The following is a 24,627-nucleotide window of genomic DNA, read 5'->3' on the forward strand; positions in this document are numbered from 1 at the left end:
ACCAGCTTTAATTTTCATTGTTTGGTAAATAGGGTTTTATTGGGACACAGCCACCGTGATTGATGCATGCACCAACTAAGGATGTGTTCCCTGCTACAGCAGTGACCTGCTAGGCACGTGAGAGACACTGTGGCCCAGGAAGTCTACAGTACCACCCATCTCTTCACAGGAAAGGTTTACTAACCCAGCCCTAGTTATGGAATCAAGGGCCGTCTCTCTGCCTGGGGAGACCTAGAAGGCAGAGAACGTTCTTGGATCCCATCACATGGAGACAGACAGGGCCAGGGGTCAGAGCACACACAGAAAAGTAAAGATGTCCTTCCCTACACTCTGTTTTCCACGGATTAGTGCCTTAGAGTTCCACAGCAGACAGCATAAAACCACTGGTGTTTGGTTACTCTGGCTTCTAATTCCTCAGCGTTCCTCCGGCTCAGACTTCCAAGGCTCAGTTTTTGGCCTCTATCCTTTTGCATATTTATTTCCTGATCTGGTGTGGAATTAGAGTTAAATGGAAGCTGTGTGCTTGAATTCCACGTGGCTGGCTCCACAGGAAACTCCAGGGCAGGTTCTCTGGCCTCCCTAGCGCTAGCCTCAGCTATGCTAATTCCTCAAGCTGTTTTCTCTGCTCAAATAAAGTTAGCCATGTATTTGCATTTTGGGTGCACAACTTTCTATGCACGAAGATGATGTGCATGAAGACTCTAGTGCAGAATTAGGAGAAGAAGGGGAGGGGAAGGTGCGGGGGTGGTGGTGTGGGGGTAAAGGGAAGGTGTACGCTAACTTTCGTGCCATAGCTGTCCAGGCGCTAAGTGTACATTTTCTCAACTCTGCAACTACCCCATGAGGTAGGACTGTAAGCCCATTCTTTAAATGAGGAAATGGGAGCACCCATGGGTCCAGGTTAGCTTACTCTCTTGGTGTCTTATGGAGTCCCTATCTACTTTAGGTTCCTTGATTCTTGGGGTCTCCCAGAAACTGAACCAAAGAACATATACAGACTGGACCTAGGGTCCCCCCACCTCTACTCCCACCCCCACCCCACACATACATATCAGAATGTGGCTTGGTCTTCATGTGGATCCCCCAACGATTGGAGAGGGGGATTACCCTGACTCTGTTGCCTGCCTATGAATCCTGGTCCCCTAACTGGGATGCCTTGTCTGGCCTCAGTGGGAAAGGATGTGCCAAATCCTACAATGACTTGAGGTGCCAGGGTGGGTTGGTACCTAGGGGGGACCTCCCCCTTGTCAGGAGAAGGGGAAGGGGCAAGAGAAGGGGCCGTGTGATGGGGGACCAGGAGGAAGGGGGCTGTGCCTGAGTTGTAAAGTGAATAAACAAATTAATGGAAAAAAAAATGAGGAACCTGAAAGAAACAGAGCTGGCAGAACTTGCCCCCTTTCAGAGAGCTGGTGAGTGAACAGGCTAGAGTTAAACTGGGCTTCTCGGTCTGAAGTCTGTTCGGTCCTCCTACTTAATCAAACTCACTCAATACACCCAGCAGGCACCCTCAGCTAAGCCGCAGAATATGCGACCAGTCGGGAACGCTACAGGTTAAGAAATTACCTACCCTTTTCTCACCAACTGGTTTGTGCAAAATATGTATTTGGGAGATAAACAGCGGTTCCCTCTGTTTCATCAAACCATCAGCCAAAGAAAAATCGGATCACTAATAAGGGAAATATTATATGATACACTAATTATATTAGTAATTAGGACTAACAATGATTTTAATGACAATAAGTTTTAATTAAATAATATCTCAAATGACCTCTATATGATAGGTCAGTTTTATTTGTTAAACTTTAATAGGCCAATAAGAGAATGTGGCCAAATGTAACACAAACTTGAGACATTTGTACCTGAAAATGCTCTCACTGTTACAGAAACACAAATGTCTATCCTCTCAAATATAAACACAGCGTTAGTTAGTATAAATATTGCTGTTATAGCACAGTACCTGTCAATGTTCAATTCCATACACATAAAAATAATAATAAAAACAGAGCGTGCTAGCATAATCCCCACATTTCGCAGCAAGCCTGACAATGTTTTATTGGCAGGCTCTTGTCGCCTGAACTACATCTGTAAGCCACAATGAACACCCTCCTGCTCAGCTCCCTGCCACTAAGGTCTAATGCACGCTCATCTCATTTTCTGGAAATATAAAGCAACTGATTACATTTCCATGCAAGTGAAACTCAGATGTCTCTCCTTTTAGGTGCTCAGAGACAGCTTTGCAGGAATTAGGAAGAATTCTGTAGAGACGATACATAATGTAACTTGTTTCTTGAATGGATTTAGGGCAGGCATGTTCAGGAACATGCCTGCCATATGTCTTTTACAAAATTATCCCTTTCCTCAGAAAATGCCCCAAAGACCTGGTCGTCCTCCTGCACCACCCTGTCTGGTTATATGTACTTTTTGGTTAACCATTCCTTGTATTTATTTGATTCTTAAAACAAAAGATACAAAGTAGGTGACTTTCAGAAAAGGAAACTCTCTTTTCCTGAGTCTAGTGGTAGAACAGGTGTGGAGTCAGTGGGAGGCTTCAGCCCAAGCAGAAGTGGATAAGGAAATGCTTCGGATAACAGCAGCAATACTCTAAGCAATATGTGTCGTACACTAACACTTATCTATAGCATCCCTCAAACATCTCTATTTCAGTTGAGCCTTTACCGTTTTATCTTAAAACAGTGACAATCAGATTACGGTACCAGATCACTATGGACGGCAATCCCAGGCATGCTTACCTGCTGGCGGCTTTATGAAAGGCGGTGGGATTAAAGGGACAATAATAGGCACATTGCCATGGTCCTTTGACCCTGCAGGTGAGTCACTGAGTCCATTCCCAGTGGCAAGGCCTGAGTAGCCTGTGCTTATATTGTAAGATGAAATAACACTGTCCTCCGGTAATTTTGGTTTTGGCAAAGAATTTTCTGTAAGAGAAAAGAAAAATCACCCAATATAACCAAGAACTTACTCAGTGCACGTAAATCTTCCCTTATTTCTTCAGGCCCGTTGGTTCTGTAACAGAACAAAGTCTTTCTTTCAAGCCTTTCAGCAGTTTCCCAGAACTCCACAGTCCTTCCTGAAGCTTTAGAGTTTGGCTATCAACCATTTCCAGTGGGCTTTTCTTTAAAATATGCTCCACTGCGATAGCTGATATCCCAGGTGAAGCATGGGCACCGTATTCTAGCACCATAAAACCCCATAGCAAATTGAGAGGTACTTAACGTTTTCCACGAACAAAGTGATAGAAAGCAAGCATCACACTCTGGCTATGGGAGGAAGCCGAAAATGCCCAGAGTGACAACTATGCCCACTGTTTTCTAAATCTAAGCCATGGGATAATCAAATAAACCAATGATTAAAAACCTATTGTTGCACTGGGTATTGGTAATATAATATTAATAATATTTATTAATGATTGGTAACAATATTAATATTGTTAAAGATGAAAAAAGTGGAAATCCTTTTATCATACATGCACACACACACAATCTCAACCATGAGAGAAGCACGGGACTCTTTGCATGTTCCCCAGAGGCAAAGCATATCACCCAGGAGAAGTATTACTAAGGCTATTAGTTCATACACTATAAGCTCAGGACTTGCATTTTTCATTTACAGTGAAATTGATGATACTATCTTCAGAGTGTGATGTGTACAATTTCATAGCAAGCTTAACATAAAATTTGTCATGTACATTTAACTCCGCATGCCTGCAGGACGGCTCATTTACATTTCATTGCCTGGCACATAAGAAGAAGAAGCTCTCTCTTAAAGACTGGAAAGGAAATGTTTGAACGGGTATTGTGCCGAGAGGTCTGGACACAACACAAACACAGAGCCAGCAGGCAGTGATAAGGATCAGTCAGTAGTACCCACATTTTACTGACACTCCTTCACACATCCCTCCTCTTGTATCCATAAGCAGACTCTCATTCCAAATTTAGGTTTACTAATTCTGGAGTCACGTGGGCTCCCCACTCAGGTCCTGGGCACTGCTGTTCACTAAGCGTCAGCAGGGCTCTGCTCTGCCCTTCCTCTACAATCTCCACTCTCTAGCTGGACTTTGATCATCTACAATTTATTCTGCTCTTCTTCCCCTCTGCGAGAGCATGGAGTAGAGAAAGATGGAAAACCTGACACACAAAGTGAAAACAAGACTTCCTTTTAGGACCCATCCAAACATAAGGAAGGAGGAGGGTTCCCAAGAGAACCACGAACCCCTCATGCTATCCGACCGGAGAGACCCAGCATTGCACTGCACAGGAGGCCCAGGCCTGACAGGGCATCAAATGGACAAAGAGCTCAGAGCCAGCAAACACTGCTTCCCTGAACTTGCAGCAGGAGCACAGAGTTAAGCTCCTCTGCCCTGGCCTGGTTTTCCCATTGCTGGAAGGAGACAGAGCGGTGTCTATTTTTGTTTTCTGTTGAGCTCTGGTGTTCTGTGGAACTCTGCTTACAGGAAAGCACAACTGGGATACATTTAAAGAAGTCCTGAAACCCTTCCACTTCCAGCCCCTCTCACCCAAGCAATGTCTACACAGCACTAGGGGTACAGGTATATAAAGTACATGCACACATCAAATACTTGCTGATGACACGTCACAAACAAATGACCTAAAAAGCCAACTCCATCATAATTATACAAGCATGTTTGCCCCTTATTAAAGAGGAAGGCAAGTTTGTTTGTGTGTTATCGAAATGGGTGCACTTGTAAAATTACACAGAGGGAAGCAGATCTCTGCTGAATATCTGACAGTGTGTGATGTAGAATAGCATCAATATTTCTCAAGGCTGATCTATATTTTGACTTATAGTCAGTCCTGAGAATGCCACCACGCAGAATATACACTACAAAACAGCAGGAGTATGTTTAAAGTTATTTCATAAGTTATTGGAAATTCGGTCCTAATCCTAATCCAAAAATCCATTTACTGATTTTTTTTTCCCAAAACATGCAGTTCAAGTCAGCTGCTCAAATGACATTTTTAAAAAGCCAGATAGTCTACTTGCATACTGAGGAATGACATTAGAAAATATTAAGTCTTCGCTGTCCACAATTAAGCAATTACACTTCTGTAAGAGCAGAGAAGTTTGTGTGTATAATAAGAACACTGCTACTTATAACAGTCTTGAATGAAAGCTAAGCTGTTTCAGGAGGACTTTGTGGGCACTGTTCAGCACAACAACCCGCACAGGGCAAAGCACTCATATTACATGCTCAGATCTAAGACTACAGTGAAGTCGTATGATCCATCACACGCACACACTGCCAGAAATGCCTTCCGCGCGTTACACATTGATCTGCAATTAATCTGGGGAGGGGGGGCACTGTATCTTCCCAAACTGTTTACTGTTGCCAAAGTTTGCACAACTCACACATTCGTTACTCAATATCATATGGGGTCACCGCCCACTGCATGAGGAGCTGGGGCTTAAACGAGTTGTGTTCATAACACAAGGAAACCCACAACGACTCAGTTCTGGCAGGTGGAGAAGGTCCCTGGCTCTTTGCACGAGCAAAGAGCCGTCAAACGTCTTTACCTTTGAGAACAGAAATGTGTTGCCGGCTTTCTCCATCAGTAGTGTAGCTTCTGAATTCAATATCTTCACCGTCTTTTAATTCAACTTTATCATAGCCATACCAGCCAAGGAGTTCATTCATGGTGTTTTCTGCAAAGTTCTGAAAGAGAAGCATCAGCCACTACTTAGTCCTGTGATCAATAACTATTTGAAAAGAACGTACACGTTAAATTCTGTTAGCCGTATCCCATTTCATGCCGGCCCCACGTCCCCTAGAGGATTGCTCGCTTTTCAATCATGTTCAAGAGTTGTGATGCATTTAAATCACAGACTGACTCTTCCAATCGTGACAGGCCTTCAGACAGTCGCAATTTAAGGACAATAAAAAAGCACTTGTCGGTTTCATCTATGGATAGAAAGTCTTGCTTTAGTATATATTCTGCAAAGTTTAAGTTCTGCACTAGTACAAAAATATTGAAAGGAAGCATGCAAAACAAAACCTAAGAAAGGATTTTAAAAATAAAAGGCCTTTTTGTAGTTCTAATTTAAGTTAGAATTACTTTCTGATTCGGTGTTGTTACTTAACGTGCTTCTTACTGCCAATAAAACAGAATCTTTTTTTTAATTAGGTATTTTCCTCATTTACATTTCAATGCTATCCCAAAAGTCCCCCATACCTTCCCACCTACCCACTCCCACTTTTTGGCCCTGATGTTCCCCTGTACTGGGGCATATAAAGTTTGCAAGTCCAATGGACCTCTCTTTTCAGTGATGGCCGACTAGGCCATCTTTTGATACATATGCAGCTAGAGTCAAGAGCTCCGGGGTAATAGAACAGAATCTTAAACAAAACAAACAAACAAACCTCAACTGTCAACCAGGATCATACCGAAAAAAAAAATGAGTAGGCTTTAAGGGTCCCTCTTAACTATTTTCTAAGGTATTTGTTAGCTTGATGGATACTTTGTTCTATAAATTTTATTAGTGACAGATTCATTCTGTCATAAAAGTACCAACAAAGTTGAAGGTTACTACTCAGCTGGATTTAAGATAAAAACTACTTTATGAACTATAAACTAATATGTGAATGTAAGGTTGTTGTCACTGTTGCTGAAGATATCAAAGTTTGAAAATAGTAGGTGTGGTTGACAGATTAAATACATATGCCAAGTAACTGTGTCTATCAATTTATCCATTTTAGGTCCAGAAACAAAAATGTAAAGCCTATTTGTGCTACTGACCTTCGTGCTTTAGACAGCTATCAGGCAGGGTACCACAGATCTTTCAAACTAGGAATACCATATGTCCTTACATCTTTGTAGCTCAGAGGATCTCATATTCTCCTTTGAAGATGTCATTTCTGAATCCCACCGGGGTATATAATTTATACACCTAAATGGAACTCCAAAGCTAAGCCCAAGTGGCGAGACCCTCAACATGTGTCCCATGTTTCCTTAAATTCTGTGACTTCAGATCTCAGAGGGGTTCCATAGCAGACAAAACAGAACCACGGAAAGAACCCTGGCCTTTTGAGCCACCCACAGGATGCTACTTTTTGTTGTTGTTTAGTATCCACTTAAGTTCTAAGATCCAACTGGGTCAATCTGTGATGGTTTAATATACTGGTAATTAAAAAAAAAATTAGCCAGATTGATTTAGTGCCACCATCCATGTGGCTAACAGCCAGCCATATCAAACTTTAGTGAGGCATTTATTCTTTCTGATGGCTGCCCGTGTCCACATTAAATAGACATTCTTCCATGAATACGTGATGATGATATGCTTGCTATGAATAATAAGCAAAGGGACTTCAGGGACAGACACCACGGAGGACTGGGCTAAATGCTATTCCAATTCACCAAAGGAGATTCCTTTAATGAACTGTCACTGTCCCCTAACACCCAATCCTTTCACTAACCCAGCAGTGACAGTGTCTCAGCACACAAAGGTGATTCTTACGTCAAAATCAATTCCCAACAGTGTTAAAAGCTGGGCTCGAGACATAGCACTGGTCTGCTTGCTGCTTGCCCCAATCTCTAAGAGAATCTTGCCAATAAGACAGATGATCTGCTGCATAGCGACTCCCGGCTACTACATCTGGTTTTGTGCATCCTTCCTAGTCTAGGCTAGGAGGCTTGCAGTACCCTGCTTGATAAATGCAACTTCCCCCACTGTGTCTAAGCTCTGCAGCCACACAAAGGCCACAAGTGCATAATTCATGTGTCAACTTCCCAGCGGAGGACATAAATTTGTTTGTCTTAGTCCAGCTGCAAATCCATTCATCCCTTCAGAACCAATCTGAGAGACAGACACAGAATTTCTAGACATCAGGTAAAAACTGAAAACCTCAACTGCATTATTCACAATAAAAGCACATTATTTGGGCATTTTAACAAAAAAAAATTGTTTTGTTCATGTTCTCTTATAGAAACTCATCACAGGAGAGTCAGTATGAATCTGATCGATTCCATGATTTTTCAAGTTACTATAAATGTCAGGGAAGTGACTGTAAAATGTTTCTTTTCTTGTCACTGCAAATGAAAATAAATGCCATGTTGTTCTGATATATTGAGCGCAGGGACAGAAACAACAGGCATATAGAAGATCAAGTGGTAAGTCTCAAACTGTTTAAGGAAGGGGGGTACATTGAAAAGGAGAAAGTGAACATATACAGGCGTAATAAGAAATTGACTGTAGGGGTGAGAGAGGCTCAGCAGTCAGCCCTGACTGCTTTTCCAGAGGGCCTTGGCTCAGTTGCCAGCACCCACAAGGTGGCTCACAAGTGTCTGTAACTCCAGATCTAGGAGATCTGGTGCCCTCTTCTGACCCCTATGGGTACTGCACACATAATGAGACATACATTCAAGCATATATATATATATATATATATATATATATATATATATATACATACACACACAAATAATAAAACTAAACCCAAAAAGAGATAGACTACAACCTCAGCCACACCCACAGTTTGTTAAGAAAGCCAAATATCCTCAAGGAGTAAACCATTTAATGGCCTAAGTTTCTATACAGAGTTTAATATGCCAGACAGCGTTATGTTGCTACACGGAAGTAAATGAAATACACTTTTACCACTGTTTTCTAACATTCCAGATGAGGTAAACTGTGAAATGTTTATGGCCTAGGCATGATATCAAGTTTTTCATGGAGAGAATTCCAATATATATTGTTTCAGCTTTAAACAAACAAACAAAAACAAAAACAAAACAGCGTCTCACCATGTTGCTCTGGCTGGCCTGGACCTCACTATGTAGACCAGACTAACCTCAAGGTCACAGAGATCTGCCTGCCTTTGTCACTGAGTGCTGGGATTAAAGGCACACCTTGCTTTGCATTTTAAAGTTCTTATAATATTGTTCTTTTAAAACCAATTTTCAATTTAAAAGTCCTTTCTGATGAATGTTTCTTATGTCCTTTCTTAGTCCTTTCTTATGTTCCTTCTTGTTTATTGTTTGTTTGTTTAAAAGGAGGGATGGACACAGGCGATAAGAGTTAAAATTCTGAATAACTGTAAATAGTAATGCTCAGTATTAAGTGGAGATAGATGTACTAAGGGGAGAGGGCATGAAATCTGCTTCTGCCTCCTACCTTCAAACAGTGTTTCTTTTGATTTCCTGAAGACCTAAGGCATGAAACCCTTAAAAGTTCCTCGAGGGCTGGAGAAATGGCTCTGAGGTTAAAAGTTCTGGTTGCTCCTCCAAAGGACCCAAGTTCAAATCCAGCATCTACATAGCAACTAGCAACCATCTGTAAGTCCAATCCCTGGGAATCAAATGCCCTCTCCTGGCTTCCAAAAGCACCAGGCACACATGTGGTGCATAGTCATACATGTATGCAAAACACCCACATACATAATATGAAATGTTCTGCAGAAGTTTCTCCTAGCTTTACAATTATATGAAATAACTAAGCTTCTACTTATGTGTAAAAACCATCAAGTTTTTGCAAAAACAAACAAACAAACAAAAAACTCAAAATTATGGTGCTCACACAACATAAATTTTACTGAGCAATCATTATTTCAAATACTTTATCATTGTTCTCACAAACCATCAAAATGTGCCAAAAATTGCAATATTTTGGCATCTGAATTATATTTTGCAGACTGCTTCTTGCCTTTGGAAGTGACACAAAAATCCTCTCTCATACCATGTGGTCCAATTTGGGTTTGGAAAATAGGTCACTAAAATTATAATGATAATTTCTGAGACTTAGAGCAGTTAGCAGTGTTACCACATCCTTTAAATCTAGTGTTCCTTTCAATAGCCCTGTGTGATGGGTGTTTCATTTCCACAATAAACTTCTGGTGAACTGAAGTGAAGTCCTCAATTGACAACAGAAGATCAGAGCATGGCAGATCATGAAACATCAGAACCAAAACAGAGGTGTTTTCATTCTTTTTTTTCCTCTAATAGTTTTTGAAAATTTCATACATTAGTACACCATTCCCACCCTTCATCCATCCTTGTCCAATTCTTCCAGTGTTCCCCACTCCCTCTCAAATTTATTGCCTCTCCTTTATTATCGTTGCATATAGAAACGTGTAAACACACACGACTATGTTCCTTTTGCTATTGTGCATGTGTTCTGTGTTCTTGGGCATGGCCTCCTGGGATGGGATACTATCAGAGGGCTTCTCCATGGAGAAGATCGCTTCCCTCCTCTCAGCAGACACTAACTGCCCGAGCATAGTGAAGACTTATGGGCGGGGCCTTGTGAGAGTTCCCCCATCCTTGCTGGCAGTCAACTGGTAGTGTCATTATGTGAGTCTTGCTTTGGCAATCACGTTGTTACAATTAATTTTCTGATTCTTATGCCAGGCTTAATTCTACTATAGATTCAGTGGCAAGGGGCCAGCAATTCCAAAGAATTTACCTCCTGGATCAACCAAGAACTTACAACGAAATCATACTGCAGGGTGTGGGTGTTGTCAAGTGATTTCCAGCCAGGACACATCTACATCTGTCTCTGTGGACATTTTGCTTACCTTTGCAAATCATTGGCCTGAACTCCCCTAATTAGTTTGCATTGTTGGAGATGGGATGTGCAAAATTGACGCTTAAAACTGAATCTTCTCGCTCTAGCACTTTCTGACATCACACATGGCTGAGTGCTTTGCACTTCAAATGGGCACCCCCATCTCTTTCTCAAGGCCTCTTGTGTCTGTGTGTGCACATGTGTGTGAGGACGCATGTGCACGTGTGTATGGAGAACAGGAGGAAGTGGGAGTGCCCTCAGTGGCTTCTCCACATTATTTTTTTTCAAATTTTCTCACTGGCCCTGGAGAGTACTGATTCAGTTAGATTTGGCATGTATAAAGCCTCACAAGTCTCCCAGTGTCTGTCCCCCGGGGCACTCTAGAGCTGAGGTTACAGGCATGCAGCTGCACCTGCGTTTTTATATGGGTCCTGGGGATCTGAATTCAGGTCTTAAGACTTGTACAACAAGCACTTTACCCACTAAGACATCACTCAGCCCCTCTCTAATATATATATATATATATATATATATATATATATATATATATATGAACTATGTACATTCTTCTTGAATCTAAATTCCCATAATGTTCCTTTGACACTCTTCTCATTCAACTAGCGGTCTTATACAAATGTCAACACTCAGAGCTAGAAATATAGTTGGTTGAGCACTCACCTACCATGTACAGAGTCCCAAGTCAGGTCCCCTGCACTGCATAAGCTGGGCATTGTGGCACATGCCTGCAATCACAGCTCTGCAGAGGTAGAAGCAGGAGGATCGGAAACTCAAGGCCTAAGTCTGCTACATAAGGATTTCAAGGTCAGCCTGGGCTATGTGAGTGAGGCCTATCTCTGTTTTCTTCAAAGAAAACGATAATACTCGTGAGAACACTCATATTTCTGAGAACTCTAATTGCTACAACTTTCAGAAAAGATAATTTAACTGTGAATTAAAATCTTTAAACATTTAAATACCATTTGACTTGGCAATTCTATTTGTATCCATTAGCAACTAACCTAAGAAAAGAGGTACAAAAAGATATATGTTCAGAAATTCTTATCTCAATGCTGTTCTCTTAGGGGAAAAAAAACCCTAAGTGTCAAACAATTGGAACTTTGTTAAATAAATTTCAGTCTAATCATACAATAAAATACTATTTTGCCACTAAAATATGTGTGGTAAATACATTTTAGTAACTTGAAAAGCTATAATAAGTTTTAAAGGAAAATCCATTGCTTTTTAAAAATTGTACATCAAACATGGAAACCAGCAAAAAATATATAAGATGCTGACAATAATTTTGTTTAGTGGGGGAAATTAGAGCTTTATTTTTCTTTCTATTGTTTGTCTGAGATTTATTTGATGACTTTTATTATTTGTGCTGTAGTGTATGTGTGTGTTTATACTGTGTGGGAGTATGTGTACCTATGTGTGCAGTGCCTTTAGAGGCCAGATGAGGGCATCAGATCCTCTGGAGCAAGAGTTACGGGCAGATGTGAGCCACCTAACATGAGTGGTTCTGACTCAAGTCAGGCCTCTGTAAGAGCATTGTGTGCCCCTAAGAGCTAAGCGTCTCACCAAGCCCACTCTTGGCCCATTTCTATTCCTCCTTCTCCTATCTCTGCCATGATTGTGTGCTGTTTTTATAAAAAATAAAAAGCTAATTTCAATGAAAATTAATTAACCTATAGTTTCACTCATAGGCAACCATATCCGTCACACCCACAATTTAAATGGTAATAAAAAAGAAACTGTCAGTTACATTACTGAACTTCACAACATTCTGACATGTATTATCAAAAAGCAGAGCACATGAGAAGCACTTTCAAAGGAAAAGGAAACTCCCAATCCAGAACAATTCACAAGCTGGGCGAGAGGGTTCTGGGGAGAGGAGATTCTGATAGTCTCTGCTAGGCATGGTTATCGATATAACCATAGCATTATAGAATGATAATTAGTTTTGGAAAATATTTTCTCTCTCTTGCTGTGTCCGTATGTTCTGCCTGACTTGTGGGGTCAACTCTTAAAGTCTCATGGACTTGCTAAGAGAGATAGATAAGGAAAGAGAGAGAGGCGAAGCCTTGCTCCATTCCAGTCGGAGTAAGAATGTACTCGCTTAGATCAGGCTCAGCTCTGTGCTGAGGAGGGGCCAGCAGCTGAGTCTAAGATGTCTCTCGTAACACAGACCCAGTGGACTAGTTTTATTTTATGGTTATGCTAAGAGAAAGGTCAGGAAGTGGAATTTAGATAGTGCAGAAGAGATGTGTAAAAAGCCCCTCACAGATTACAAAGTGCTTCCACATTTATAGTCCCACTGGGTCAGATGGCAGAAGATTGACTCCCCACGGATGACTCATTAGGTGGCCATAACCATGGGCAATGAAGACAAGTGGCCTGAGTGGCCTGAGTGGTATAGACTGTATACAGGGAACTCTGTTTTTATTTGTCTGGCTATAGTTTCCTAGCTTCAAGTCCTTTACAGACAATCACAGTGCTTTATTTTGGGTTACTTTGCAACATTGTTACCAGCCATCTCCACAATGATCTTAATAGTTAATGCTGGGGATACATTATAACACCAATACACACCTAGAACAACTGAGAAGAGTCCTTCTTCTCTACTGATATTTTCCAAACTCCACAGTTATACAATTGTCATATAAAACCAAAATCATGTGCTGCCGCATATAAAATCTGTCTTGCTTCCATGACATGTACAGTAAACAATCACGTGCCTCATTGTACTTTACTGCCAAGACATCAACTGCCCTAAAAGAGTCAAAGGAATGCTGGAAACGTATAGCTACTGGCTGGGCTGGCACAGTGGCAGGCACGGCAGGTGTACAGCTGCATGCAGCTGTGTCTTATCACAGCTGCAAAAGTAGCCTTAAAACAACTTAAGTCACCAAAACTTGTTGCATTTTTTTTCCTGTCTGTGTCAGAGACATTGGCTTTCCTGAAGTTTGGTGTTCCCAAGGCTTTTGTCAGAGGAGAGATACTAACAACCATCTATCAGTCTACAGACCCTAAAATATACATTCAGCAGACCTTGCTCATAGGCGCATCCATGTCTGTTTCTATGTTTCAACTAGCACTGTTTTTAAAAAGTGGTCTATTTTTTTGCCTCCTTCTACACTGTAATATCCCCTCTCTTTCAGGAAAATATTCAATAATTTCATTAGAGAAAGCAAGTGTGGCCAATATCTCAGTCCTGAAGAGGAAGTTTTAGACCCCAGGAATATAGTTTATGTCCCACCTTCTCATTTCTAATCTAACACCTTATTCTTTTCCAAAAAAAAAAAAAATAGAAGTGTAAAGCCTTCTTAAGTCAAACACAGACATTTCCTTGGACATCAAGATCCAAAGAGTCTGGCCTTTCTCCGAAAGTCCCCGTTTAGAGAACCACTGTGCTCGCTAATATTTACTCTTCATTGAGGCCCTGTTTTGGACTTTCCTTAGAACTCCGTTCCCTCTTCGTTCCTATAAGTCTGTCTGTCTTTCACAGAAGAAAAGCAGGGCTTGGCTCCTTGGAGCAGCGCTTGGCAGGCCGCGAGGCAGGAAACACAGAAGGGAATGAGTCTGTCAGACTCATTTTCTTCTATTGCAAATGCTTATTTCAGATTCGGGAGGAAGTGAAGGGCTCCTTTTCCATTTCCTAGTATCTGGAGCCTACAAGCTGTGTAAGGCTTAGAGAGTGGTATTATACCACTCACCATACTCATCCAGTCACCAATGGAGACTCATAAAAATCCCATTCTACCAGAGCAGAAGGCTTAACTCTCAGAGCCCTCGTACCACCTCTTAAGGTCGGTCCAGTCGTAATGAGTAACTGGGAGAAGTGCTCAGCAGTATTCCAACCCTGCTCCCAAGGGGCTAGGGTTATGCCCCACTTACCTTAGTCCTTAGCCCTGCCACATAGCACACCTGAGGCTCCAGCTCAGTCTGATATAATGTGTTAAAGGTCTCCAGTAGAGGTTGGTCCCAAATCCACTTACTAAGATCCTGAGGCATACTGCAACTGGCCCCAGAATGGTGTTTCCCAAGCTAAGCCTTAAGATATACCTATTTTGGACATAAGTCCATTTCAGCCTTAAGCACATGGGCTTTTCCAGGCCATCCTCTGATTTCTATCCCTTTCTTTTATAACATCAAGTCATTCAATTCTGCAGCTTCCTTTCCTGTCCCAGCAATTAACATTTCTAAAACCCAACAGAGACCATCAGAGAACCAACCAGAAAATCCCATGGAAATTTTCCTACTAATCCTAACAGATGTGAACCCCTCAAACTGTGGGAGACAAGACCGAAGTATAATTTTAGCCACAAATTAGTTATTGATGATATTTGTAGACAGAAACCTTCAGCAAAAGTGAGATCTTGTGACATTTCACACAAAGAGCCCTGTAGTTGAGTTCTTGATAAAGAAGCCAAACGTTGTAAGTAAATTAAGAATAATGGGAGGTCTCCAGGTCAGAGCGCCCACCCAATCTGAGCACATTAGATTGGTCAAAGTTTTAAAAGATAAAAATTTGACTCATTATCTCTATTTATAGTTTAGAAAATTTTGAATTGTGTTGTTTGGGACCTGCTGAGCACAGTTTACTGAGATTTATATGCACAAATACATATCTTGACTATATATGTGTGTGTGTATACACACATATACATATACATATACATATACATATACATATACATATACATATACATATACATATACATATACATATACATATACATATACATATACATATACATATACATATACATATACATATACATATAATTTGTACATTCATTAATACATAGCTTTTATATGGTATCTACCACGTTCTGGGGAAATTCCTGAGCTAATTAACTCTTCCATATGTTGGAATTTCTGTGTTGACTTCCATGAACTATGACACATGTAAGGAACAGCCTATCAGAGTTACATTGACTTACATAGAATCCCCATAGTCATCTTAGAAGCCCAAAGTAAGCAAGCTATACAACTTTTTGATTGCTAGCTCAGTTTTTAGCATCTTCTTTACTTCTTTACTATGCCTATTAAGTAAGGCATCGTAATTATAACGATGTACAGCAGAAGAATCTGCTCAGTTCTTCTATAAGCCAGGAAAAATCAGCATCCAGAGAAGAAAAGATAAAGAAACGCCACAAAGCTCACAGTAAGACAAACATTCCAGCTGGGAGGATATTTCCCCTGAAGGACACCATAGCCAAGCTATGCCAAGTCGTGTACTTTTCACACACAAAATTATATTGTATCAAATTTTAAATTTGTTACAACTGCCATGTCCATTAAACCAGTGATAAGGAAAATGTAACTCTATCTGATCTAGTGAAACAGCAGCCAGCATTAGCCCACAGCCTCGTGAAGACCACCCCCACTGCCATCACTGGTGTCAGCGAAACCTCAGCGAGGTTGGCTTCTCCAGCCATTTTTAGCTAACTATGTGATTGTCACGATTAGAAAAATCTTGAAGTGTCTGAGTGAGGCAGTTCTGTCGGCCGCTCCCGACACTCTGCATTTGCTGCACTTAAAATAGACACTTGTACCAGTGTCCTTTCTATTACCCAAAGGAGAAAAAAAAAATCACATACACACCAGTCCCTTTTCTTTCAGCTCACAGAGAAGCAACTCAATCCAAGGAGTGTTGAAACCTGAGTAGGTCACTGTACACCGCGATAAAATTCCCTAATCCCTGGGCCAAATCTCCCCGAGGGGGGCCTCCTCCTGATCTCCACTTCCCAGGCTGACTTTTCCATTCCTCTCTCCTTTCCCCTTTCATTTCCCCTACCTTCAAGCCTTGATATGTGATCCGAAGTGGGGGCTCAGGTTTCCGTTTTTACAGCTTAGGCCCCGCTAGCTGTATACATTCCTTTCTTTCTGCTGGGCAGTGATTACTTACCAGGGCTTAGTTTACACTGGTCCAGATGAAGGCAAATACAGCCAGGCAGCCCCAGCGGCACTGATATGAAGTTGTACAAGGCTACATTGTGTTCTGGATGACATTTTGTTGCACACATTTTATACAGGGCAACCAACTTATTATGTTACCCTATACTTCAGTTCAGGAAGCTGAAGGGATAATAATACCAGGAGGGGTGGGGGTGGAAGTTGTTGATGTGGCTATTAGTATTAAAATCAGGAAAAATATTCATGAGTTCAAAGTAAGTCTGTGATTTTTGAGAAGCTACTTTAAACAAATATTTTTTATGATGTTTTATTAGAAGAATGCCTATAGATTCATTAAACACCCTGGCATGGTATACATGGACATGACTGAACAAATTTGCCAGACCCTTTCATTTTGTTCCAAACCAGAGAGAAAAATGCCACAATTCAATTATGTGCTGAAAAAAAAGAAAGAAAAAAAAAGAAAAAGAAAAAAAAAAGAAAAAATCTTTTAATGCCACAGAATGAAAGAAGGATTGAGGCTTCAAATAGTAGAAGGCAATTTAGAGAAAGAAAAATAACATTTTTAAAAAGAGGAAGTTCTGTGCATCCAGGTTAATCCCATACTCAGTCCTGCAGCATGGGCTAAAAACTGTGTAATTTTTCCCCTTCACACAATGTTGTTTTTGTTTCTTCCTCGCTAGTTCAGACAAACATCTGTTATACTGTAGAAGGACAACTATCTCCCAAACCACGGAGTGCCTGCAGCCAAAGCCAACAGCACCAGCCCCAAGCATTGAGCACAGTCAGCCTTTATATCCAGCCGGGATAACATTTCACATGTTTTGATTAAAATTAGCTAATTTGTAATTCTAGAACCTATGAAACTTAAAAGCTGCCATCCATATAGAGGGCATTAGGCAGCATCTTAAAGGGCCAGAGCTAGCTGTGGTTGCCTGGTGGCCTTCTCTGGTCGTCCCCCACTCTCCATTTAAAAACGACACGGAAAAGTAATGTAGAAACGCAAGACAGGAGGGAGGGGCCAGAACTGCAGAACACACTCTGCCTCTTGAAGAGAAAACAACTTTTACAGATCTCTTTCTTTTTTTTTTAAATTGTCTATCATTAGAATCAATAGTGGTTTCTGTTACAGGGAATGGTATTAATTTCCAAGGCAAAGCTTCCTAACTTTCCCAGACGGATAACTCCTGCTTCCAGACACTAAATTCTTCACCACCACCACCTCCTCCCAAAATAAAAGCCCTACTTCCAAAGCGTGGAATACAAGTAAAACTCCCGGGAGAGAGGCAAAGCTAGGAACATACACCTAGTTTCACAAACACATAAGATGTGTGTCTGTTTGCCCCTTCTAAACGCGGGCGTCCTCGCAGCACCCTCACCAAATACGCTTGCTATAACCAAGAAGATGACCAAGCCGCAATAACAGTGAATTAGTCCCATACCATTTTAACCAGTTTGCTTTTCAAATACAAACTTAACCAAAGCTGACTAAGTCACCTGACTGTATTGAAGATTCCATGCAGAAGTGGAGAACACCAAGAAACGCAAAAAAAACAAGCCTTATATATTTTAATATCATAAAAACAAATATATGTACGTAAAGTGATTTCTTTTTCAAATCAAAAAACTCATAATGCACACACAAGATAAAATCCTTGCCAGGCAAAACACACAACTTTGAGGAAAATAAAGAAGCGGGGGTTGGGGGGGGGGGGGTGACAGAAGAGTCCAGGCTGAGCCGTGTTCTTGGGCTTCTACGCGAACAGCTGGAGCGCCAGGAGGCTGCGCTCGCCACCTCTGGAGCACCGCTGGCCTGGCAGGGCGCCCGGCCTCGCAGAGAGGACTCGGAGCTGGCCTTCGCGAACAATGGGCAGGCGGCTGCGGAGGCCGCCCCTCAGACAGCTGGCTTTCAGCCGGACTTGCCGGGTCTGCTAACTGGAAAGTGAGGCGTGCAGAGGCAAGCGGGAGACCCGGGGCAGAGGCGGAGAGAAGCGGCCGGGGACGGCGAGGCGAGCCCGCTGGCTGCAGCGTCCCTGACCCGCGCCGGCCCAAGCCTCCGCCACTGACAGCTACACCGCTGCAGCTGGCGAGTTGGAGCAAAGCGGGATCACCAAGCCTGGGGATGGACCGGGGAAAGGGGTGGAATCCAGGTATCCCGGGTGCCCGGTCCTGCAGCTCTTAACTTTGGAGGGGTCCGGAGATTCATTTCCGAAAAAGGGAGAAATACTACACCGACCATCAGGAAAGCCACTGCACCATGCTCACTCGCCACTGGGGTTCAGTGCCCTCGCCCGGCAACATCTGTACCAGTCTAGGGTTTGTGAGGTTAAATAGTATACCCCCCCGCCCCCATCAAATCTGAGGTTGGCAGATTTCGGAGATGCAGCCCATGAGTTGGCCTCGGCTTTGCACCTGGAGGGGGAGCTGAGGCGTCCCAGGGACCCAACAGAAACTGACAAGCGCGCCCCTGTCCCCCCCCCCCCCCGCAGCCTACACAACAGCCCGAAGGGAGCGGACGGAATAAAGAGCTCGGTCTCCCCGGCCCCCGAGTCCGAAAATACCTTCATCTCCTCGTTGATCTCCCTCTTCACGGGGTGAGCGGGTTTCCGGCTTCTTTTATTTTCCGGAGGTCTCCCTTCTTTCTCCATTTCTGCCATGTTTTTGTGTCTGGTTTCTGTGGAGATGAAATGGCTGCTGCCGCCGCCGGCGGTGGTGGTGGTGGCGGTGGCGGAGGTGGAGGTGGTGCTGATGGTGGCAACGCTGGCGGAGGTAGCGGTGCTAGCGGGTCCGGGGCTGGGGCTGGGGGGTGGGGGGGTGGAGGGAGACAGGCGAGGGAGGAGCGGGGTCTCTTCTAGCGGCGGAGACCGTCAGTGGCCGTCACGGGGAAGGGTAGCCCGGGGAGTCTCGGGGATGCCGCCGCCGCCGCTCCTACCGTCGCCGCCGCCGCTCCTGCTGCCGCCGCTGCCGGTGCCGCCGCCGCCGCTCCCGCTCCCGCCGCCGCCGGGCTGCATCCTCGGGGCCCGAAGGAGTCGTCAGCCATCTTCCTGAGCTCTGTCTGTCCGCATGGGCGAGAGGAGCGCCGGCCACGGCGGAGACAGCTGCTCTGGGCGTGCGTGCGTGGATCTGTGTGTGCGCCCGGGAGAGCGCGCCAGCCCCGGCGCCCAGCGCCTCCCGCGAGCCGAGCCGCGGGCGGAGGGAGGGACTGAGCGGGGAGGGGTCCGAAGGAGGGGAGGCTGGGGGGTGGGGGGGGACAAGGCCAGCCCCCCGCTCGCGAGCGGGCGTGGCTTCCCGGTCGTTGTAGACGCGGATGCTGTGCGGCTCCGGGGGCTGCTGTCGGCCGCCTGCTCCTGGGCGGCGGGCACCGGCCCTACTCGGAGCCGCCACCTCCCCGCGACGACCCCTGCCTGCTCCCGAGCTCCGTGACGTGGGCTCCGGTGGGCTCAGAGTTGGCTTCTGAGGGTGACCTAGAGGCCGCTGAGGCAAAACATAGCGGGGTGAAGGGTGGAGGTGGAGCGCTGAAAGGGCTCAGGGACCTGAAGGCAGAGCGAGAACTCGGCTCCGGGGTTGCAGCGCCCGGGAGCGGGGGAAACACAGACCGGACCCACCGCTCAGGCACCAGTGTCCTGCTCCGAAGACTACGGCAGGCTGTGTGGAGGCTGAATGTCGCTTAGAGGGGTCCCCAGCACAGCGCGCTGTCAGACTGTTTGCCAGGAAGCTTTCGCCTTCCTGAGAAGGACTTCGAAGTAGGACAACTCAGCCTCCAGCTCCCTGATTTTCTTTCTCTTTCTGTCTCCCTTCCCCCTCTGCCCCAAAGGCAAGCTTATGCTCTGTTACAAAGTAGCATCTTTACCCCGTGACCCGGCTTGCACCCTCACCGTACCCTGAGCTTAATGGGAAGGGTTGGGCTTAGTGGGTACTGTTGTGCGCTCAGGATCCCTCCCTCCAGAAGCCCCACGCCCTCGCCACGCACGACAGGACCCTCTCCTCTCCATCGGGTTCCACACTCTTCCACCAGACTCGCTTCTGCCGGTTCCAAAGCCCAGCTCATCCTCCATGCGCTCACGTGTTTCCTCTTGGGCCGCCTCTGTCCACGCCCTGGACCAAGGTCGGCTGCGCCTGTCCCTGTCTTTTGGGTTGAGGTATCAGGGTGAACCGTTTGATGAGGCTCCAGAGACAACACACAGCTCTGAAAAGCTCCTACACACACTGCAAAGGGACGACACCTAGACGTTCCCAGTTCAGCTTTCCCGCGCCGCTCCACTTTGTAATTACCTGACACAATGTGATATGGGGGTGTCCATTGTTCCCCGGCTTGTTATTACGGAGTGTTCATTATGACAGTGGTGGAATTTAAAATTACACATTTTTAAGTACTTAAGAGATAGAATGAATTCGGTGTGGGGGTATGAGTAAGCTTTTCATTAAAATCTCAGTTCGGCCTATCAAGTGGGGTTCATTCTGAATGTTGCCTTGCCTAATTTGCATTTTAGCATGGTTTTGTCTCTTAAGCATCGAATTACAGATATCTGGGAGCGTACTCTGAAGGGCTGAACAACCCTAAGAGGCCTGGTTTTTTGCATTTTAGCATAATGTGTTTCGTACAAATATTTGAGAGGGTACCCTGGAAAGCAAGGCCTCGCATCTTCTCTTTGGTATGCTGGGGGTGCAAGGGAAAGTACCTGTGTACCCGAAGCCATCCAGAAGGCCTGTGGGAACTTCTAAAAGCCAGCTTTTGCCTTTTAGGCGTCGTAGTGAAAAGCCAGGGGGTCGTGGGTAACAAGGTGTCAAGGATTTAAGAAAAGGGGTAGATGGAAACCAAGGAGATGTGCATCCAGCTTCAGAGCCCCAAGTCCTCTGGCTGGGTCTCAAATTTTGCAGTAGACGTTGGTAAACCTCCAGCGACCCAGTAGTTAAGGAGGCTGAGAGAAGCCCAGACTCCTCCCCGATCACTAAGGAATGTGATCCTTATATATGATTACACTATACATGGTATGTATGGGTACACTATACATAGAGGGTGTCTCCATCATCCTATTGTTGGTAGGTTTGTTTTTTCTGTTCTGTCCTCTTGGTGTTTAGCTTTAAAAAGGTGGTAGGAAAACTTTTTCCCCCTTACTTTGTAAAACTACAGACTCATGTTGTAAAATAAACTATGCAATAAGAAGCCTTTGTCTCTTGGAAACATTTACATCTTCTCTGTTTCCTTTGGGGCCTGAGCTGTCACAATTGACTCATTGTTGTTCAGCTGATATCAAGTAACAAGTTGTATATACCCTGTCTTGGATACAGTTTCACAAGTTAAGAAACAAATAAACAGAAAAGGTAAACTATAGCCCAGATTTATACTTAGAAACAGCTGCACTTCTTTCAAAGGTAGTAACTTTAAAGAAACAGCCCAGGGGTTTAATGAAAATAGTGACATTGGTCAGCCACCTGTTCCTTCCTGCCCTCTACAAGACCGAGGTAAGACGATTGGACCAGAACCCATGAAGTAGATCTTTACTGACATTGGAAACTCAGAAAGTATATCTGAGAAAAAAACAAAACAAAAACGTTAACCTGACCTGAACTTTGGAATTGCAATTGCTACATGTTCTTGAATGTGTGCTTTCCCAAATGTACCATAGAAGGCAGTTAGTTACACCAGGAGTTGATGCTTTATGCACTTAGAACGTTGAGTCAGATCATGGTCCCTGGATACTTTGTAAACGTGTAACTCTGGGTAGAAACAATAACATAAATATGTTTTTTAAGACTCCTTCCTTCCACCAAAAAAAAAAAAAAAAAAAAAGACTCCTTCCTTCCTCCACCCGACACACAACGCCCAACCTCCTGGTATACAATTAGTCTTCATTTCTCTCCCTCATTAGCCCTGCCAATCACCAAGATAGGCACAGGGCCAAGCTTTTGTATATTCCTCAGTTACCTCTTTGAGTTCTCCCTTCTTTAGAGTTCTTCTTGATCTTAATCTGGGCCTGCTTCACCTGGAAAACACATCAGAGAGCAATGGGAAGACCCCAGAGTGGTCTTCTATGGATGTATTGGCTATCACCCAGAATTGATTAGTGTAGCCTAAAACCGTCTTGAAATGTTTTTCTGTGTGATATTTGAAATGAGTGTTCATCTTGAACAAGTTCTGTGCTCTAGCTAAAGGTGAGGATTAAAATATAATTATGATGTTGAACACATGATAGGAATTGTCTCACTTAATATTCATAACATCCCGTGAAGCTTCTTTAGTTATCTCCAGATCACATCAGGAAGCTGAATCTTTGCAAGTTGCTAAGAATTACTGAAATGTGGACTTATAACTTCTTTCCTATCCCATCTCTGGAGTTTTTAAGTTTATGCTAATCTGATTTGGTAAATTCCTGTAACAATCTACATTTTACCTTATCCAAGGCTCATATTTTCACAGATTAAAATAATGTTTTTACCTTGAATTCTTACTTCTTTAAGTGGTATCTATTTCTTGCCAATGGTACATAATCTAACTAACATCATATTCACCAATCAGCAGGGTATTAGATTTCCTTGAGTTAGGCAGAAGCAACCATTCTTAGGAAAATCCCAGAGGCTTAAAACAACAAAAATGTCCAACAAAGTCAGCTAAGGATCATTATGGATCTCTTTAGCACTTATCCTCTATGTGATGGCTTGGGATGTACTTCACATAATCACAGTCACTGTAGGGAAGATGGAGGTTTGGGGACATATATATCGCCTAGAGTTATTCCTAGAGATCTGGCCAACTCATAGGGAAGCTAGAAAGTATAAACCTTCCAAGTCCTGCAAAGGATAGGAGAAATGGAGGCGAACATTTAGTCTTGGCATCACAAACACGTCTTCAGTTCATTGAAACGTGGTTGTTAGGGTCTGCCAGAATAAACATCAAGACCAAATGTCTGATGACTGGTCTTTTTAATTTAAATATATTTCAGAATTCAAGATTGTGTTTAGCTGAAAATAATAAAATTCTAGAGTGAAATTCAAGAAGAGATTCTAGAAATGGCACAGTTCTAGTTGGGGTATGGTTTTACCCAGGCAAGAGGCACTCTTGGGTATCTGTGACCCCCTGAAATCACACAGAAACTCTGCCCTGGGCCTCCTTTGCATCTGTTTCTTCATGGGTTTTTGTTGAAGTGGTTGTTTGTTTTTTGCTTTTGTTTCATTTTTCTTGAGAGTGGGTTCCTGTCTAGGTTTATTATTTTATTCATTAACCCAATAAACAAATGTTATTTACTGCACTGTTCTGAGATCCTGGCACCAGCACACGCCACTGACAGGTTCTCAAACCTCACAATGTTTGGTTCTTCGTTTTGTTGTTCATGTCTTTTGTGACAATCTTGCTTTGTAGCCTAGGCAAGCCTTAGACTTAAGATTCTCCTTCCTCAGCATCACTGGGGCTAGGTTTATAGTGTGTGACATCATGCCCCATCCTCACAAACTTTAGAGTCTGAAAGAAAACCAGCAACCAAATAACAAAGCAAATGGTGTTATTTTATTGGCTGGTTGGTGAATTAGTTACTTTTAATAATTTACTTAATTTTATTTTTTATGCATTGCCATGAGCGTATCCGATCCCCTGGAACTGGAGTTACAGATACTTGTGAGCTGCCAGGTGGGTGCTGGGAATTGAACATGGATCCTGTGGAAAAAGCAGCCAGTGCTCTTAATCAATGGGCCATCTCTCCAGCCCAGTTTTTTGTTTGTTTGGTTGGTTGGTTTGGGTTGGGTTTTTTTGTTGTTGTTTTTGTTTTGTTTTGTTTTTCAGATCAGTTATTTTTGAGATGGAATTTTTACCCTCATTTTGGTAGCTCATCTAAATTTTCCTCTAATCTGTAGCAATCCTCCTACATCTGCCTCTTAGGTGCAAAGTGGAGTGGTTGTAAGTCAGCTTTAACTAAAACACAAAAGTCTCCGTGTGGAAAGTCTGGACTATCAGGGAAAAAATGAGAAGGACCTGTCCATGCACAGAGCTGGACTCCAGGAGGAAAGTGCTGGAGTAAGGATTTTAGAGGAGCTGAAGGACAGGTGCTCAGTGGGGGGTGGAGCCAGGTGGAGACAGCTGAGGACAGTGCTTCAGAGGTGGGAGAGAGCAATCCATACAAGATTGTAGTGAGGCTGCAGAGCATGGTAAAAGAAGGAGATTTGAAAGGCAGGGTGGCT

At 43.5% G+C, this 24,627-nt stretch overlaps 1 protein-coding gene across 2 annotated transcripts in view; it reads right to left on the minus strand.

The window, feature by feature from the left end:
* Sobp (sine oculis binding protein homolog) overlaps nt 1-19,636 on the minus strand; it is a 173,449-nt gene extending 153,813 nt beyond the window's left edge. For both annotated transcript variants that reach the window (XM_085842803.1, XM_085842802.1), the window contains exons 1-4: nt 19,391-19,636; nt 19,020-19,132; nt 5,554-5,692; nt 2,751-2,936 (exon numbers count right to left, since the gene is read on the minus strand). In XM_085842803.1, coding sequence (XP_085698929.1) covers nt 2,751-2,936; nt 5,554-5,692; nt 19,020-19,132; nt 19,391-19,469 — 517 coding nt within the window. In that variant the 5' untranslated portion in view covers nt 19,470-19,636. The remainder of the gene's footprint in view (nt 1-2,750; nt 2,937-5,553; nt 5,693-19,019; nt 19,133-19,390) is intronic.
* Nucleotides 19,637-24,627: the final 4,991 nt, after the last annotated feature.

This window comes from Mus caroli, unplaced genomic scaffold (assembly GCF_978045245.1).
Source record: "Mus caroli unplaced genomic scaffold, Mus_caroli_1 scaffold_9, whole genome shotgun sequence".
Taxonomy (NCBI): domain Eukaryota; kingdom Metazoa; phylum Chordata; class Mammalia; order Rodentia; family Muridae; genus Mus; species Mus caroli.